Genomic DNA, 19,454 nt, shown 5'->3' with positions numbered 1-19,454 from the left:
AGTTCGGTGTGGAAGAACTTGACCGGCCCGCACAGAGCCCTGACCTCAACCCCACTGAGCACCTTTGGGATGAACTGGAACGGAGATTGCGAGCCAGGCCTTCTCGTCCAACATCAGTGCCTGACCTCAAAAATGCTCTACAGAATGAATGGGCACAAATTCCCACAGAAACACTCCAAAATCTTGTGGAAAGCCTTCCAAGAAGAGTGGAAGCTGTTATAGCTGCAAAAGGGGGACCAACTCCATATTAAAGTATATGTATTTGAATACAATGTCATTACAATGTCATGGTCAGGCGTCCGAATACTTTTGTCCATATAGCGTATATCTCACATGCAGACAAAATATCCAGCTATCCCAACAGTAAGATGGCCCCAAATGAGTTTCAGTTTTAGTGTCTATGTGAGAGAGAACAGATCTGAAGAGACATGCCTGGATACCATACCTTGAGCTTAAAGAAGGGGATGTGGGATTTGATCTGGACCTGGACGGGCCTCACAGCGACTGGGCCCAGAGCTTGAGGAGCCTGGAAACAGAGGGACCGACATGTCTGTCAGGTAATCTGCCACTTTACTGCTTCAGTCACTGATCCCAGACCTGTCAGATAATCAGTTGTGATGATAAACCACCATCACTCCTTTACTGCTTTGCTCACTAATCCCAGCTCTGTGGGTTATTCAGATCTGCTGCTTTAGTCACTAATCTTAGACCTGTCCAACGATGTGCCACCATCACTTCTATACCACTCTACTTACTAATCCCAGATCTCATCTAAACAGGTTCTGCATCATCAAGGATGTCCATCTCAGCTGGCCCATTACAAACTGCCACCTCCAATGATAGGATATTGATCTGTGTAAATTGTTTTCTTTAACAAATATAAAATGATTGGTTCAGATGTTTTTTGCCTTTCAGCAACAGCTCTACTACTGGCAACATTCATGGCTAAAACGCATGCAAGTTTTTCGGGATCTTTCTAAGTGAACCTTTTTGCACCAGGTCCTTCCCTCAATAGACAAGTTGCAGACTACAAAGTTTAGACACAACAGTAAACAGACCTGGCGCAACACGACAGCAACCCAGACAGCAGAGCAGCCTAGAGCTGCTGACTTACAATTTCATCCACTTGAACGGGAGGGGTATAGGTCGGAAAGGAGAAGGGGTGGAGGTTGTCCCGGGACATTTTTAGAGGCAGGGGCTCCTCATCATCTGCTGTGACAGAGAAATGTCTGGTTTAAGGACATGGCATCAGTATCCTGCTAATCCCACTAATCCTTTTAAAATCAGAGTACAAATCAGCTGTGCTTCCATTAGAGGTATTATAGCTGGACCGCAAGAGCCAATGTGCGAAAATCTCAGTGAGAAAGGTGCAGTCACACTGTTGTTTGAAAGTATTGACTTCCTGTTCTCTGCTCAACAAGATGAGAGCTGACATGCTGAACACACATCCATTTGTGGACCCTTGTGTACAGGGTAACTGAAATTTATCCATTGAGCATACATCGAGTCAAAAGATGTGCCCATATTTTCACCCTCTCAGCTATAAAGGCAATAAACGAGAATGACAATGGAGATCAGTCCTCACCCATTTCAATAACAGTCTCAAGGATGTTTTCAAACACTTCAGCGACATTGCGCTTTTACTTCAAGCTAAAATACACAGAACACTTTGAGTTGTGAAAAGTACATATCAACGATGTCAACTCTTAGGCTTTGATATTGGCTTAACAGAGGGATTTAGAGTTGTGTCAGGGCTCCCGCCCCCTAGCTGTTGTGTTTTTGTTTTTCCCTGTCCATGTGCCTTTGTTTTCCTTGTGTTCTAGCCCTGCCCCGCTCTCCGCCCTGTCTCCGCCCACCTGATTGTCTCCACCTGCCTGCCTGCACACCTGCTTCCCATCACCTAATCAGCCCAGCCCTATATCTACCCTGCTTGTCTCTGTGTTGTTTGCCAGATCGTTTCAGTGTTTCTGCCTGTCTCGTTTCCCGCCTGTTTTCCCTGTTTGGATTTTGCTGGTTTTTGCCTCGCTGTTCCTCGACATCTGCCTGCCTTCAAGGTTTGACCCTGCCTGTTTCTGTTTTTGATCCCTGTTTTGCCCTTGGACTGCCTACCTGGTATTTTGACCCTGCCTGTTTTTGGACTGCCTGCTTGTTTTGACGATTCTGTTAAACGCCTGTGATTGGAGCACTCGTGGTCCGCATCTGAGTCCGTGCCTGAGTCCTGACCAGTTGCTTTTCAACAGCCAATTAATAGCTGATTGGATGGGAACTGTTCCAGTTGCTGTCAATTATTTACTGATGCCGTGAATCAGAACAAAGGCCAAGACGACCTGTGGATCTGTAATGGACACCGCTGTCATAACCATATTCCCAAGGAGACCTGCTAAACTGGGATTCATTCTAAGGCTTATAACTATATGTTTCTAGTACTCAAATGTGTTTGAGGATTATGTTTAGTTTTTTCTGTAGGGTATTTTAATTATTAGTATTAAAAACATTTATTTACTTTAACAATATTAATTTATTTAATGATAATATGTCTTACCCAGACATTGACTATTTAACATTTATCTGACAGAGTTTATACATTTTCAAGCACTACATCAACACATAGTTACAAATTAAATGCTGGTGTAATGATATATTTGTGCATGCAGCAATACAAAAGTAATGATGCAGCTGTATCTATGTTGCATGTGAGAATCCATCCATACCACTGATTTTTATTTTTTTTTATTTATTGTTATTCATTATTTATTTATCTTTATTAATCCAACATTTGGATGAAACTAGAGCACTTGTGACAACCCAGCTATCTTTGAACATTGAGTGGTAGTTTAATAGCAATGAACTTGGTATAGAATGAATGCCTAGACACTCTACACTTGAAGTGCAGAGTTATTTTCAGGTTACACTGAATCATACTGTATGGAAACATAGCATATTGAATCATAATGCATTGTATCACAGTGAATTCTTTGTTTGAATTCACTGTTTAGGAATCATTGTTAAGACAGATGTTGACATGCTTAAAAGTTTCCGGTTGGAGGTGTCAATGATACGTGAAGTAGGTGGCCCTTCTGAAGTTGGCGGGTAAAGCTCAAGCACATTTACACACATCCTATCAATTTCCTTTAGCTGCCCCACGCAGCACAATGATGAGCCTATCTGCACTGTGTGAAGCTCACCTGAGCATGTGATGCTACTGAACCCTCTCTTCATGTTCTGGACCAGCTTCCTCAGGGACAAAAGCCTGTTGCTCGTGCGACAGCGGATCAGGACCTGAAATGCAAACCAACACTAATGAGATGGACAGCACAGCTGAGTTTGAGCTGCGAGGGCAGCTTGACTGCAGGAAACATTCTGAGTTTTGGTCACGTTTCCAGGCTCGTGACTGGATCTTACTGCTCTTCTGGTTGCTGGACCTAAACACAAAGTGTTTAGTTGGTTAGCAAAGGGATAAATCACAAACTGCAGACCTGCAGCTAGAACTGTAGCTTGGTATTTTCCAATACGATGACTGTCACTTCCGCTGGAATTAAAATTCAAAATTCAAAACTGGGTTTCCAATTTGTGAATACTGATAATTCTGGATAATTCAGACCAGCCTCACAGGTCTTATTTTTGGCAACAGCAGAACTGCTCAATCCCAGAAAGATACACATGGTTGAACTCTGGATGCAGAATATGTGATCCTTTAATTAAATCAACAAAGGTTGATGACTTCCTCTTGGGAAAAACGGCCTCATCCTTTAGCTCCCGCGAGCTCAGATGTTATGTTGTAATCTGATTTCAATGAATGGCAAGGCCCTTGTTCTAGAGGAATCAGCATGTTTCTCCATTCATTCTCATCTGACAGTTGGATGCCTGTACTGCCAGTTATGATGGATAGGACAGGGACATTATCAGAGAATGGCACACAAAAAGTATGTCTGGTCATGCAGTGTCTTATCTTGTAGATGCTTTTTAAAAACTGTCAGTCTAGTTGAAACTGAGTGTATTCATCTGACATCATTCCTGTCTGCCTCACAGAATGTACTCTGGAGCTAATTGTGTCCCTTAGCATGTTAGCATCAGGGCTGCATATTTGCTTAAATGGGAATAAAATCAAGTTCCACACAATAAGACAATCTAGCTTAATGTCCAAAAGTGGGCTACCTCTACATCTTAGCTAAATAACTGACAACTACGTCAAGTAATCAAAAACAGCGCAATGGAGCAATGCATTCTAAGCTTTGTGTGAGGGTTCTGAGGTTGAGCCTGAGGCAGGTTATGAAATGATGAGAGGACTTTATATTAGCTTGGGTTGTTAGTTCTACCTGCAAATAAATGCTATCCTTCTATAGTGATGTACAGTGGGATCCAAAAGTCTGAGACCACATTGAAAATCTCTAATATTTTCATGTAAACCTGGAAATAATTAAAAAGTTTGAGGATTCAGAAACATTTAAAAACACAAGAAGTTATGTAATGTAAAATGAAGAAGAAATATTCAAGATTCTGCACTAGTTCTTGGTCAGCAATCAAATTTAAGCAAATTTGGGGCATTGACCAACTTAACTCCTTTGTACAAAAGGTCAGATTTCCTTGAGTTGTATCATTTCCATTGAAGCATGCGTTCATGGATTCAGGATTTGATCTACTCATCAGAGGCTCATTCAAGTAACTCAACTTGCAGCCAGTGTTCACCTGTTATAAATATGGCTATGCCTCAAGTTTCCAGCAGATCATTGCTTACTAAATAGCACTGTGATAGTGGGGAAAATAGCATCAGAACTAAGTGAAAGTGTCAGAAGTCAAACTGTTAATCTAAGCAAACAGGGGCTTTCTCAGCATCAAATCATGGCTAAACTAAAGGTTTCTAGGGGGCAGTGCATGGAACTCTGAAAGGCTTTGCAGAAACTGGATCGGTTGTATCCAAAGCATGATCAGGCAGGCCAAAAGTGACCACACCATCAGAAGATCAATACACCAATCTTTGTTCCCTGAGAGATAGAAAAGCAACTTCATTACAGATACAGAATTTGCTAAATAAAGAACGCAAGACTCCAATCAGCAAAAGTACTGTGAAAAGAAAGCTTTCTTGTAGTGGTCTCAGAGGACGAGTAGCAGTTTCTAAACCACTTCTCAGGAGGGGAAACAAGGCCAAACGCTTGAGGTGGGCTAAGAAATAACAGCATTTCACAGTGGATGACTTCAAAAAGTCCTATTTACTGATGAATCCAAGTTTGAGATTGATGGCAGTAACAGAAGGGTGTGTGTAAGGAGACAAATAGGAGAGAGAATGATACCGCAGTGTACCAAACTGACAGTGACACATGGTGGTGGGAATATTCAAGTCTGGGAGTGTTTTGCCTACTCTGGAGTTGGACACCTGCACCAAATTGACAACACCCTGATCAAGGAGAAGTACCAGTCCATTCTTCAGAGACATGCTATACCCTCTGGTTTGCATCTTTGTGGAGAAGGATTCATACTGCAGCAGGATAATAACCCCAAACACACCTCGAAGCTTTGCAAGAACTACTTGAAGACCAAAGAAGACCAAGGAGTCCTGACTGTCAAGGACCTTCCTCCAGTCACCTGACCTCAACTCCACTGAACATTTATGGGGGCACTTGAAGACTGAGAAAGCCAAGCATTCTGTGACAACACCAGAAGCTCTTTGGAACATTGTCAAATCATGCTGGAATAACATGGGTCATCAGGTTTTGCACAAACTTGTGGAGCCCATGCCAGCTCGAGTGCATGCTGTCATTAAAGCAAAAGGGGGACATACCAAACACTAAGATATTATGAAATTCACGTACATTTTTCAAAGATTCAACTTTTCACTCAAATTTCTAAGCTGATATTATCATTTGTAAGGAAAAATTAGTATTACATTTGAAACAAATGCAAAATAGAAGTATTTTGACTAGAGGTCTCAGACGTTTGGACCCCACTGTGTGTAACAACTTATAACATTTAAAATTTAAGGCAAAGTCACCCTCCAAGTAGTCTCTACTGACTTAACAAAAGGTTACAAACGTGTTTATGTAGTCTTATGTAGCACCTAAAAAGGCATTACATACATATGCATAAGACTCGCTCAAGTTCTACACACTTGAAAATCTTGGATAACTGTTAGCTGAGAACCCTAGCCAAGGCCCTGTCAGAGAAACACTTAGCTCTCTGTGTGTATGTAAATCACACTGGGATGTAAGAGGAGAAAACTCCTGAGAGGCTAACATTTGTCAGATAAACCCTAACTTTGTTTGTGTAACTTAGTTTTAAGACTGCAGTCAAGTTCTTTATAAAATAAACGTCTGACAATTAACTTCTATAACTGATCAACACGATACAGCTGAGAGCAGTACTCTGTAGTATACCATTTGTGCTCCAGTTGGAAGTAAAATCATTAGAGGAATAAATGCAAACAAATCATATGTTAGCTGTGCTATTAGACTAATAACTCTTCTCTTTACTGTCAAAAAAGAAGAACCAAGGCTTCTCTTTTTCTCCTTTTTTGTGCATATATTTATGATATTACACACATCCACTTTAATTTCTGTATTTATGATAGGAAGCCCAGAGACCAGTGGCTTCAGCCGGTCAACATACTGTTAAAGCTAGCATAAATATCACTTGGCATACAACAGAACTTGAATGCATGTCTCTAAGTAGAATATGACAGATTGGTCAGTCTGTTTTGCTGTGTGGTGCACTGTTGAATTTGGCACATATTACAAAGGTTGGAAAGAGACAGTAAAACTTATTCCTTAACAAGCATGTCAGCTAAATATAGCCGACCTTTGGAAGCATAACCGCTAATGTGGTGTTTAAAAGTTCTTTGTTCGAAGTGTAAGTGCTCTTGCATGCTCGTATACTTTCCAAAAGTCACTGGACTCTGAGCAGTCAGACCCTCTTTATGGAGTCCGATTCACCAATTAAGCCTGTTGTTGTGCTGTGGTCGGTGAAGGGAGATAATTTGGTGCAAACGTGGAGCATGGAGGCTTCAAAGAGGCACAGCAGAACCGCACTGGGCGTCGCTAACCGTCATCTTGGAGAGGCTCTTGGTTCATGGTCCATCAGCACCATTAAATGCTTAAATGCTTCAAAAAAAACTGGGTGATATAATCCATATGATCAAAAATCATGCTTATTAATATAACGCTTACTGTAAAACCTTACATATATTTTTGGATGTACACGCAAACAGCATTTATAACAAAAAAAAAGTCAGGTCATTGGCAGGTCAATTAATCTTTTGAGTCTGCTTCTCACACAAATGCCTTAGCTGACCATCCAAAGCAAAGAGCAATGTCCTAATAGACCATCAAACAGTTGTATCAGGTATTGCCAAATTCACATCATGTATGCAGCTGTATGCCTATATTGTCAAACGTTTTAATATATTTTTATTTCTAAAATATACACACAAAACAACATACTGTAAATGAGAGTAGCAGTAGTAACTTATGTTTTACTACTGGCAGTATACTTTAGCCATGTAATAGAGATGAGGCCTTTAGGGACTTAGTAGATGTTGACATACCTTGCGGGCAGCCTGCTGAAAAAGTGTCAGAGTCCTCTGTCTGACCTCCAGGGTGCTGCTAGGATAGGCATGGAATTCTGGGACATACGCTGGCAGCTGAAACACATGGAAGGTCAATGCAGAGAGGCATTACAGTGGAATAGACAAACCTCGGTACTGGGGGGAAAGTTATGGGGTCAAATTACTCCTGAGGAATGTAACTGTCATGATCGTTTCATGACGCTGAACATGAGTTGTGCATTTTTGCGTTGGTGATACTGGAAGCATAGTGTCAGCACAGTAGAAGGCCTGCATGAACTTAACAGGAAAACATCTACAAACAATTCAACAAAACCAACTTTCTTATGTGCACTTTTGTAAGTCAATCTGGATAAAAGTATCTTCTAAATGACTAAATGTAAATGTAAACATCTGAAAGTGTATTCTTCCGCCCCTGTGCACTGCAGAAGTGTGAGGGATGTGTCTCCAAAAAGGCCAGAAAACAAGGCAGAGTCAATCACCCCACACAACCAAGTGAATTCAAAGCCATGTTCCATAAGGGACAGAGCTGTTCTGTGGCCATGACAGTCCCTCGTGTGGTTGAAACCATGAAGTTACCTGGCCGGCATCTCGCAGAACCCTCCTCAGAGACAGCTGCGCCTGGTCCTGGTGGAAGTCCCCTTCTCTCCCTGCTTCTCTTTTCACCTAGAGGTAAAGACAAATCGGGATGCATTTGTCAAGGAGTGCAAAATAATGGAGAGACACATTAAGTTGAGTGGGTTGGGAGAAAGAGCCATTATCTAGGTCCTGACGGAGCTCCAGGGGTCCAGCACTGTAGGAGAGGGAGCTTGTCTCTCCCGCTGAAGTGGCTGGCTCATCGTCTCTCGAAAAGCAAAGAGTTCCCATAAAGCACTGGAACGGGTAAACACAGAGCTCCAAATGCAGAGAGGACAAGAGACAGAACAGGAAGAGTCGCTGAACATCAGGGAGCTCCTGACACCCATCTACCTCTCCCACTGTCATCCTCAACATCCCCCTCTGTGCATGCAGTGCGTTTCGCACAGTAGACTGTGAACCTTGAAGCATGTCAAAAGCACAACAGCTCAATATACTCAAAAATGAACTATCAGCTGCGCTTTCCTGCCCCATTAGAACCATTCACATGCAAACAGCAGTAGCTGGAATACAGTAGCTGGATTTCACAACAGACTGTATTTAAATAATGGTGCAATTTGCATAAATTATCATTTACATTTTAAGATGTACTTTGAAGATGTTAGTATCAGCAATACAACAGAATGTGTTCTAAAGGTAGGGCGTAGTGAAACACACCTTGAGTTTTTAGCCTTCTTGCAAAACCAGCACATGTGCAAGCCTCAGAACCTACATGCTCCACCTCAGAACATGTGTGTAACTTAACTATTTAAATTTGACATGAAGATTAACCATCATTTCTCTCTTTTTTCTTTTTTCCTTTGTGATTCTCAAGTTTCCTCTCAAATGCCAGCAGGCTCTCACTTCTACCTTGACACATTCCCTCTCAAAGAGTTCAGGTTTGAACAGGTTAAGCTTATGTCATCTCGAATGGGTTCTCCATTTGTGAGGAGTGCCTCTTTCCTCTCCCTCTGCTGCTAGAAATGGGGGTGGGGTCTCTGCTCCTCCCTTCTTTTCCCCTCGCCCCCTTCCCACATTTCTCAGTTTGAAAGCTGTGATTCTCTGCACACTGGCCATCCTTGATCTAATACAGAATTCTTCTGCTTGACTTGCCTTATTTCATCTCTTATTTGGATCTAAGGCTGACATCATTGCCATCACTATCCTCCAATGCCTTTGAAACCCCTGCACTTGCCTACCACTGTGTTAACTGATCTGCCTCTTTTTTCCTAACCAATTCTTTGTGAGCTTCCTTTCATTCCACAAGATCATTATCTACCACAGTGTGTCCATGGAGCATAGCGTACATGCTGGTTGTTGTTCTGGATGAGCACTCTCTTAATTAGCCTTTGATTGATCCATTAACTGAACTTTGCTTCCATCTTTTTTTCCTCACATCTTTGTATTTATTTTTAATTATGTATGAATTATCCAGTATTTAGTGTTCAAAATAAAGACATATTTTGCAATGTAGTATTTTTGTTTTCCTACATTCAGTAGGAAACAGTATTGTATCTTACCTTACAGTCAAGGTCGGCCTTCTCCCTCTCTTCCAGAACCTTCTTTCTGGTCTCTGCAGACACTGGGTCCTTCCCTAGGTGAACTTGCCTTAGTTGACACAAATTTAAAAGTCATTAGCATGTTAGCAGTTATTATTAGTACGCATCCTCAATCCATAAAACCCATCACCATATTTCAGATAGCACTGCTGTTATATACTGTATTTCACATGCCTTGTGTTATGATACTTCCTAAATTATATGATTAAAAATAACTATAAAACACATATGCTGCATGTAGAATAAGACATCTCATACACTGCAATGTGCTAAACAAGTTTTCCTTCCATTTCTCATGGGGAGTTTTACATTTTTCAGCTGCTGAAATTACCTGAAACTGCTGAAACTGTTGTCTATGAAAATAAAGTCGCACTCATTAGAATTAATTGCTTTTTTGATGACAGAGCACTTCATGGTTATAATAACATGATGGGCCTAAGAGTAAGTGTCCTCTCTGGCTCTACTACTAACTACTAACTACAGCGGGGACAACAGACTCCAGTCATGAATGGGTGCAACCCTCCAGGATTCCTGCAGCTGATTTGCAGCTAGAGCACCAGGTCACTTCCAACAATTACTTCAATTAAACATGTATGGTGGAGAGGTAGAATGACAACCATAACAGCCCTTGGGCCTGACCAGGACAGGAATCCCCCCCCACCCCACACTGCCCCATTTTAACTGCAAACACACCATCTCAGAGTGTTCGCTCTCTCCTCCCGGATGTCCCGGCGAACTTTGTTTTCAAAAAAAGCTTCTTTAATCTGTCTCGACTGGGTGCCCATCCTGGTGTGAGACATAGCTATAAAAGGCAGAACAAAATAAAATGCATGGAAGGTGCATGACAGGAATACCACATTCCAACACGTGTAATACAGAGGTGCCAGCAGGAAAAGCTTCCTAACATCAGTCCCTTACACTTACTAGAAGAGTATCTGGCTTGCTGGTTAAATTCATGCTGTGTGTCTGCAAGATGCTGAAACTAATTTCACCAAGAATTGGATTGCTTTATGGCATCGGCTCTCTCCATAATGCAAATTTAATGCAACTTACTTGGTTTTGGGTTTGTATCTCATAAATACCACAGTGCAGAGTCCATAATTATTGAATTTTATTTATTGGCAACCACAATGGCACAGACTGCAAATTTTCATCTTATTGTATATATTACATAAATCATTTTCATTACCAGGCAACCCACTCTGTATAGGATGTGTGCATTAGCCTACTCCTTCCTCACAAACTTACACTTACACTGCTCAGAAAATACAATGGCACATTTTAGTCACAATTACAAAGAAATCTTATGGATAAGTAATGTAGTGATTATTTACATCAGATCTTCTACTTTCCCAGTGAGCTATGAAACCAGCAGGACCACCGTCAATCTACTATAATCCAGCATAACATCAGCAAAAAACAAACAAACAAAAACACACACAGCTGCTACAGGTTGGAAAGGGAGTTTCTAGGTGAGTTTACATGTGTGACTGCTGAACACAGGGACCAATAGGAGGTGAGGGTGTGGCAGGGTGTCAGGAAGAAGAGGGGGGCAGGCAGAGGGACGGTTTTCATCTTATCTGGACTCTTGGGGGAAAATTAATAATGGGGGACTGTGGAATGGCCCAATAAAACGATTAGGATAGCCCAGGTAATTCGACCACAGTGGAGCCGTGTGTAAACACAAAGAAAGATAGCACCTAGAATCTGCTGTACTGTCAGGTCTGTAAAACAATATTGCACTTGTGCAGAGTAGTAAACACTGCAGCCCTTCGTCCAGCTAATATAAACAATGCCGTTCCATTGGCCTAATGAAAATATCTAATGACATGAAGGAGCAGCGGGCAATCAGTCAACAATTCATAAGGGCGGTGGCGTAGATCCGTCTGTCAACTTCTTCTTTTCTGTATGCAAATCTTCTGATGCATGAGCTCATCTCCCGCTTTGGCAAACATTTTTATGCGTCACAGTTATTCAGTTATTGACAAGCACTGACGTGGCTCTTTTTATCTCAAATGGTGATAATCAAAGCAGCAGACTATCTAATATGTGTATGATTTTGAGGGTTGTACTCTACCATTTTAACTTTTAATAGGGTTATATGTTTAGATGCCATATGGCAATTTTTTTTAGCTTAATTTGAATGAAAATCCACACACTAATTTTAGAATTAAATGCAGTTGATTCAGAAATTGATATGAAACTTCTTCTGCTGAAAATGGTCATTTCTGCTACGGTATACACCCTGTGTCAAACTGAAAGCTTGGTGGTATTCCTGGATTGCTAAGTAAAACAATAAAAAGGTTTCACAAGAATACACGTAATTGCACACTCACATATAACTGAGCAATAACTCTGGAGCTCTGAGGTTGCCTTCGATGGCTGCATGCTGTGTATTGGTTATAGCACCAAGTTATGGACCGGAAAGTCATTTGTTCAAATTCCAGACCTTAAGCTAATGTTGCACTATGCTCAGCATATGGCATAAAGATGCCCCCCCTACAAAAAACACTATCCTGTTTTTATTAGCATTATTAATAGCACAGTATTAGACCAGTAAATGTAGGTTATCAGTAAAATTGTGAGCCACAGAAAGTGCAGTACCTTCTCTCAGGTCTTTGGACCTCATCTTGTCTGTCTGCTGGATAAGCATTTTGGCCACCCCAGCAGGGGTTGTCACGTTGACTACCGGCTTCAGACCCATCTGCGCGTTCTCCTTCTGTACAAGGAGACAGTGTGACCGTCATTGATTGCTCATGGTCACTCGGGAAAGCACCTTCCATCCAGAGGTCCAGAGGTGAGCTGCAGTGACACGTACTCTGTTCCCGCAGCAACACCTGTGCCAGAGGCAAACCTCCGAGCTAACACAGTCATTAAAGAGAGGGGCAGGCGTGGTATAGCAGTCAGGAGAGTGGGCTTGTGACCAGAACACTACAGGTTTGAATCCCTGAGGGGGGGTCTGCTGTTGTGCCCTGGAGCAGAGCTCTTAACCCTAATTAGCTCACTCCAGGTAGTGCCAAAACCTGTGCTAGCGGCATCAAAGGAGTACACTATATAAACATGCTGCTGGATAACAGATTTTTGCTGGATTTTTACCCGGATAACAGGTAAAAATGCAAGCTGTGCACAATGACATATGGTTTTGTTGGTGTTGTGCTCAGCTCCCCCTATTCCTCCAGCTGAAGTGGTGGTTGTAACAGGAGGGAATGCTGTTAAGTGACCTGGTTTGGGCTGGGTGCATTTGCCCCCTTGGTGCCCCTCACCGTGAACTCAGCTGGGACCCTGGTGGGCCTCAGCCTCCTCTTGGTCCTGGACAGGTGCAGTAGGGAGATCGACTGGGGATCCAGAGACTCCTTCAGGGGCACAAATTCCTGCTCTTCATCTCTGTCCTGCTGACTGGGGTGTGAAACACACACATACACACAAAATCACCACCAGTTACAGAAAAAGATAGGAATAATGGGGTTTACATTGTTGTCATCACAATTATAGGTATTATTCTCATTGATATTATTATCACCCTCATTGTTGTCAAGGACAATTATTTTGGCAGATTGTTTTTAGCTTGTTGAAATGCAACCAGTTTTCTGTAATCACTTGAAGAATCATCATCAAAATCATCATTATCATTTTTGTTTAGTCATGTAGTCTTACACAGTTATATAAGTTATTTGATTTTTTCACACCTGTATCATTTAACTGCATTTAGCAAAACTGTTCCTTTTTTTAAGCTGTTCATGCAGAAGTGGCAGTCTCATTGAGCTGGATGGGATGCTTATGACGGGCGAACATTGAAATCCAGCAAGCGTTCTGCATACATCTTTCAATATCGTCTCTATCGATCTATAAATCTCAATAAATGCATATCTGTCTTTCTTCCTACCTACATATTGGTCAGTTTGCTCGCCTGCATCTGACATGACTGCCGGCAGTCTCGGGGGTTCGATCGGTACATGACCTTTGAATGACTGTTAACTTTGATATCTCACTGTACTCCTCTGGGGAATGATTAACTCTGCTGTGCTATAAACAGGACAGCCGTACAGATCTCCCCACATTGATGGATTGCAGTCATTTTCTCATGGGAACAGAGGAGGCAGGAAAAAAACCTGTAATATGCAGATGCATCATAAAATGCAATCATGCTACATCATCTAAACCATTTTCATCTAAAATCAAATGCGATTGCATTGCCCCTTGCATTTGAAAATACACCTGTGACTGTGTTCTCTGCTTTATGAGCCTATCAGATACATTTAGATGCAAAAATTGGACATCATAATACTGCCATTCAGTCATTTATACAAATTCTAATGATGGCAGCATTGCAATATGAGGAAATATGTTCTCTTTCCACTGGTTATGGTAAAGGGAAGAAATAGCCTTTTCCTTATAATAGAAGACTTTCTTGTGTTATACTTACTATTTTTAAATAATAACATTATAATCAAATCACATGGCCACAACGTAAATATAAACCTAGAACTCTTTGCAAGGATTATTGGTAATTTATCTTAAACTTAACATCTTCCTAGACCGAGAAGTTCATTAGTTAGCATATATATATAAAATTCACATAATTTTACTATGAATTTAAAAACAAGTCATGCACTTGACCTGGGCAAACCTGGGCAAATGCTTAGCTGGACATGGCAAGCATCAGTAACTGGTTTACAGAAAGCCTCCCTTTACCAGGCAAATTTACATGGACTGCCCTCTGGCATCACCGTCCCCTGCCAGCATTCGCGTGTAAACAAAGTCATTATTTGAATAAAGGTAAACTTAATATAAATCATAATGTCACACTCTCTTATCTCACATAAACAAACATTTACATTGCCTTGCCCTAAACCTGATGCAACAGAGACACCCAAAGCTTACTCACACCGAGAGCTTGATGTCGGTGGAGATAAGCAGGATACACTCAGAGATTATATATCAAATAAACAGCCCGGACCAAGCACCAGCCCAGTTTATGAATTTACGATAGACATCTTGTCGCATTGCGGAGTGAAGGGTCGGAGAGGATTTAGCAAGTGCAGGACAAAACTTCCATGTGACTGCGGAGGTTCACAACCATCCACCTTTATTATGTACACCTCCATCGCATAGGTCCGAGAGATGTCTTTCTGTTAGGGAGACATGGTAGGACTACACCACCCCCAGTCTGGACTCACCTGAGGGCCAGGTAAGGCGAGGATGTCCCTGTGAGGGTGCAGACGTAGGGCTTGGAGTTGAACTGGGAAATGAGCAGCTGCAGTGTGGTTTGGGCAGTCCCGTATTCAAACGGGGTGAATGTCACCATCACCCCGACCTTTCCGTTGGCTGGGATGACCCCTAAAAATGCACACACACACACACACACACACACACACACACACACACACACACACACTTATATGCACATCAACACACAGCCAGGCTGCAGTCCTAGCACAGCTTCAACACACAGCTGACTGCACAATGGAGGATTAAGCTTGGTAGCGGTCAACTGCAGCCTCGATAACTGCTTCGTTAAGTTCTTATATTATAGTTCTTATAGGGAAACAGTTATAAAGCTGCGCTGAAAGCCGAAACGTATCCGGCCCTTACCCGGAGGAGCTGTATGTGAGAACGCAAATGTACGAATCAGTGATGGACTTCGATCTGCCAGCTCCCTAGTACAAAGTCCATCTCATGTCGGAGTGAGCCCCTGTGTGAATACAGCAGGTCACATTCCGAAGAATTCGCTGCGAGCGAGTGGGCGTGTTGATGACGTTTCTATCTTTCTATCATGCGACTGGCGCGAAACCGGAAGAATACAAACATCTGCCTCGTACTCTTTCCAGCGTGCCTGTAAATTGCTTTCCACTGTTTCGTTGACATTGTGGATATGTCCAAATACATGCTATTTTGAGTCCAATGATCGTTAAAGAGATAGTTAGCTATAGCTATACTGCCAAAACTTGTCTCTTACGATGATTAATAACGTTGGTTAGTAGTTTATTATCTGGTTAGTAGCTACCTAAGCTGTAGCTAAGTAATAGTGATAGGTATAGTGAGATAGGTGAACTGGTGACCTAACATTACATAGCGAACAACAAAAACTTACCTTCCTGTTATAATAAATGTATAATTAATAATAAATTATGTGTACCGGTAGCACCGTTTGGATGGCTATGTGCGATTTTTTATAGGCTACGCAAAAGTCACATTATGTGCCTGTACCACCGAAAGGCAAGACATTGAAAAGAAAACACCTGAAAACACTTCAACTCGTGAATGCTTTTAATTAACTCGTCAATACTTTTCAGTCGTGAGAATACAAGTGGCGTCTAACTGGAAAATACCACAAGGAAATCTGGATGTTTCTAAACTCGCAATGATTTCAAGCGACAATATAACAAATGTACACAATGTATATTATTATACAAATGTAATTATTAATGGTCGCATACTGGGTACTACAATGAAAAATAGCATGCAAGTATACAGTATATACTTGTGTAGTACGCAGTACACAGTAGGCGGTTTTGAATACGGCCTCTGCGATTTCTGCAGTGTACTTTTTGCGTCATGTCCTGCCTCCTGCACGATCTACCCAGGCGTCGCCCCTCACCTACACCAAACCGGAGTATTTCCAGTAGGTGAGAACGCATCTGTCATGGACAATCTCCTGTTGTGTGCTATATGTGTGAAAGGGCAATTTCGGCCAAGTTGCAGACCTGATTCTCCGGACCTTGTCCGGTGTCCATATGTGAAAACGGCTTAATTCTACTTCCCTCTTGCTTGATTGTGTTACTTTTGTCATAATGCAACTAAACTCTGGAGGTGACCAGGGTTTTCAAGGTCATCCAGGGTCCCCATAAAAAAAAAAAAAATCAACACCTTGATCAGACAGACTGGGCTCTTCTCAAGCAAACAGTCAGAGATATAGTGGTTTACAAAGAAGTGCCTGCCAGATAGCTGCTCTCCAGGATCACAGCTGAGAAGTCCTGCTTTGTGCCACTCTCCTACAAACTGCTATTTTCTGTTCCCCAAGCCTTGGACTACAGCTAGCAGGGTAAAATAGAAAGGTAGATAAAGCGCTACCTTTTCATTCTTCCCTGCTAGCCTTAGTCCTAGTTTTTAATGGTTGCGATTTCCTATCTTACTGTTATGTTATGTCATGAAGACATTAACCGTTGCTAAAATCAGCTATCAAATATATATAAGATCTCTTGCCACTTTCACATCATCAAATTTTATCCACGCATTGAGGAATATGTTTGTGGTATTAAAGTAGTTACAGTGCCTTCTCCTATATTCTACAGGATATGCACAAATTTTCATATGAACATGGGCATAATTGTTTTATTTTTGCAAAAGGGCAGTATAACTTAGTTTAAGTACACAAAGTGAATGTAGCGGTATTCGTTATATGTCAGCCTTCTATGAGTGCCCCCAGTGAAAGCTGGGGGGGCCGCGCTGGTGCTGGAGCCGTGTTTGAAGGGCCTTCGTGGCTAGTGAAGTGCTAGGGGAAACTGATTTCCACCTCCGGGGGCAGGATTACAGTAAACATCTCCATTCATCCCTGACGCCTGGAATGCGTCAGGCGCCCGGAGACAGACCGGCCCCGGACGGGCGCACCATGCTGCGCTGCGTCCGGACGCGCCGACACTATGGAACAGTCGCTGTTTTCTGTCAGGGTGACAGCAGGTCAACCCCAGGATTTGAGGTGATACTCAGATAAATCAGGCGGGCGGAGAGAGTGGGGGGGGGGGGGGCGTGGCTAGGGCAGTGGTACACATACATATCACCTTGTCATCACCAGTATTGAGCCTCACGTGAACATCCACCGGCTCCTCTGTGTGAAAAAAACCCTCTGGGATCAAGTGGTCTAGGCTTTGAGCACAAGAAGGAAACCCTTAATATAGCCCTTTCAAGCCAGTGTTATATTATACAGTATAATACAATATCATCGAATGTAAAATTCAAGATTCAAGTTATTTTCAACATCTCAAAACACATTTGACATACATTTTATAAATATGCTCTACAACACTGCAATATAAAAATGGAAACAGCTGGCACCATTTTATGATACAGTATAGGCCACATGATTTCATTGATACAGCAGGCATTCCTTATATTTTGGATAACACATTTTGGCATATAGTGACATGACATGGCCATCCCCAACCTCTTCAATTCACTGACCCAAACATAAGGTGATTAAGTACTAAGGACCAGAATATTATAGATTATAAAGCATGTCTAACATTCACATGAGAACTGTAGAGACAACCCTCTAAAATTACTTTTTGCAGGCAGCGCACTATGTGTATCTTTTTGTCACTGGGCAGGAGACTGGAGCGGCGGGTTGAAGGTTATCTTGGGTACCACACTGTTGTAACCTTGAGGTACTCAATCTGAAGCCATTGCTAAATATCCACCTATGAATTGCTGACACAAATATTGTATACAGTGTAAGTCACGCCTACCCTAATCAAGTCAACAATATGAGGTTCTTCAAATAAATGTAGCACATGAAAACCTTCCTAAGGTCCAGATACTGTCAATGAACTCGCCAGCTGCCCACAATGAAACTCTCTGATTACACTGCAATTTGCTGTGCAGACACTCTTATTCAGAGCACTTTACATACCTTTTGACTTTTTATGATATCCATTCTTACAGCTGGATATTTACTGAAGAAATTTAGGTTAAGTACCTTGCTTAAGGGTACTACAGAACTGGCCCACCTGGGATTCAAAACTGAGAACTGAACCAGTAACCTTCAGGTGATGAGCCCTGCTTCTTACACGTTTTGCCTCATGCTCCTGGGTTTGAATTGTAACCTCACCCCTGCCCCCAGGATAGAAGTAAGGCTAGACAAGAGACACGAACAGCAAACCTGCCCAGCACAACGCATCAGTTCGGATTGGGTTTGAGGAATTTAAATTAATCACCGCAGAAGACGAGTGGGGTCACCTCTGGCACAGAGCAATAAGCAAAAACGTGGCCAAAACGACAAACCCCCCAGCCCCCCTTCCCCTCACCCCTAGTGACAGGTTTAATGACATCAACAGCGGGGAAACTCGTTTACGAAAAATGAGGAGGAAATCAAATATTATTTCCACTGTGTGGGCCAAACGACCTTCTCCTTCCTAGACTTGTGATCTGTCACGTCTGCTGTGCTTTGCTTTTCGCAGATGCATTCCCAAATTGTTCTTGGTTATTCACTTAGGTAAAATAACTACATTCTAATTACATCGTGCTTGTCTTGCACATGACACGAGAAGAAAGCTTCATGTTTGACTGTGTGTTGTTCTAATGTGCTCCTTCAGAATTTTTTACTCTTTTCAAGTTGCATGAAGATCCAGGTTTCACCATTATCAAATAATGCTTTCCACTATTTTTTAGCTCTCTGTTGGATATAACAGATGGCCAAGCTAATCCAAAATGCCCTTAAAAGGGAAGAAATGCCTGGTGATTTTGGGCTAATATTGTCTTTAAAAAGTTCTCTTTGAATAAGATCCTACACGTAATCATCACACAATACTCCCAATATCTTCTACATTTTCTGCTTTCTTTTCAGTTTTCAATGCTTTACGTGTTTATTGGTTGGTGAAACTGAGTGAAACAAATGTGGTCTGCTGGTTGGTTAATTTCCCACCTTTACATTCGCTCTTGTAACAAAAAGCATGACAATGGGGGTGCGGAGAAGGTAATATCACTAACTACACAGACTTTAAAAGTGTATTTAG

The 19,454-nt window shown here is 41.9% G+C and overlaps 1 protein-coding gene across 1 annotated transcript in view; it reads right to left on the bottom strand.

Moving 5' to 3' along the window:
* cfap221 (cilia and flagella associated protein 221) overlaps positions 1–19,454 on the bottom strand; it is a 41,628-nt gene that overhangs the window by 10,667 nt on the left and 11,507 nt on the right. The window contains exons 8-17 of the mRNA XM_036540737.1: positions 14,904–15,063; positions 12,990–13,122; positions 12,331–12,445; positions 10,420–10,528; positions 9,688–9,775; positions 8,132–8,218; positions 7,535–7,630; positions 3,186–3,279; positions 1,115–1,212; positions 446–526 (exon numbers count right to left, since the gene is read on the bottom strand). Coding sequence (XP_036396630.1) covers positions 446–526; positions 1,115–1,212; positions 3,186–3,279; positions 7,535–7,630; positions 8,132–8,218; positions 9,688–9,775; positions 10,420–10,528; positions 12,331–12,445; positions 12,990–13,122; positions 14,904–15,063 — 1,061 coding nt within the window. The remainder of the gene's footprint in view (positions 1–445; positions 527–1,114; positions 1,213–3,185; positions 3,280–7,534; positions 7,631–8,131; positions 8,219–9,687; positions 9,776–10,419; positions 10,529–12,330; positions 12,446–12,989; positions 13,123–14,903; positions 15,064–19,454) is intronic.

Source organism: Megalops cyprinoides, chromosome 11 (assembly GCF_013368585.1).
Source record: "Megalops cyprinoides isolate fMegCyp1 chromosome 11, fMegCyp1.pri, whole genome shotgun sequence".
Lineage (NCBI taxonomy): Eukaryota > Metazoa > Chordata > Actinopteri > Elopiformes > Megalopidae > Megalops > Megalops cyprinoides.
Note: the sequence above shows the minus strand (reverse complement) of the source record. Positions and strands in the feature narration are given on the sequence as shown.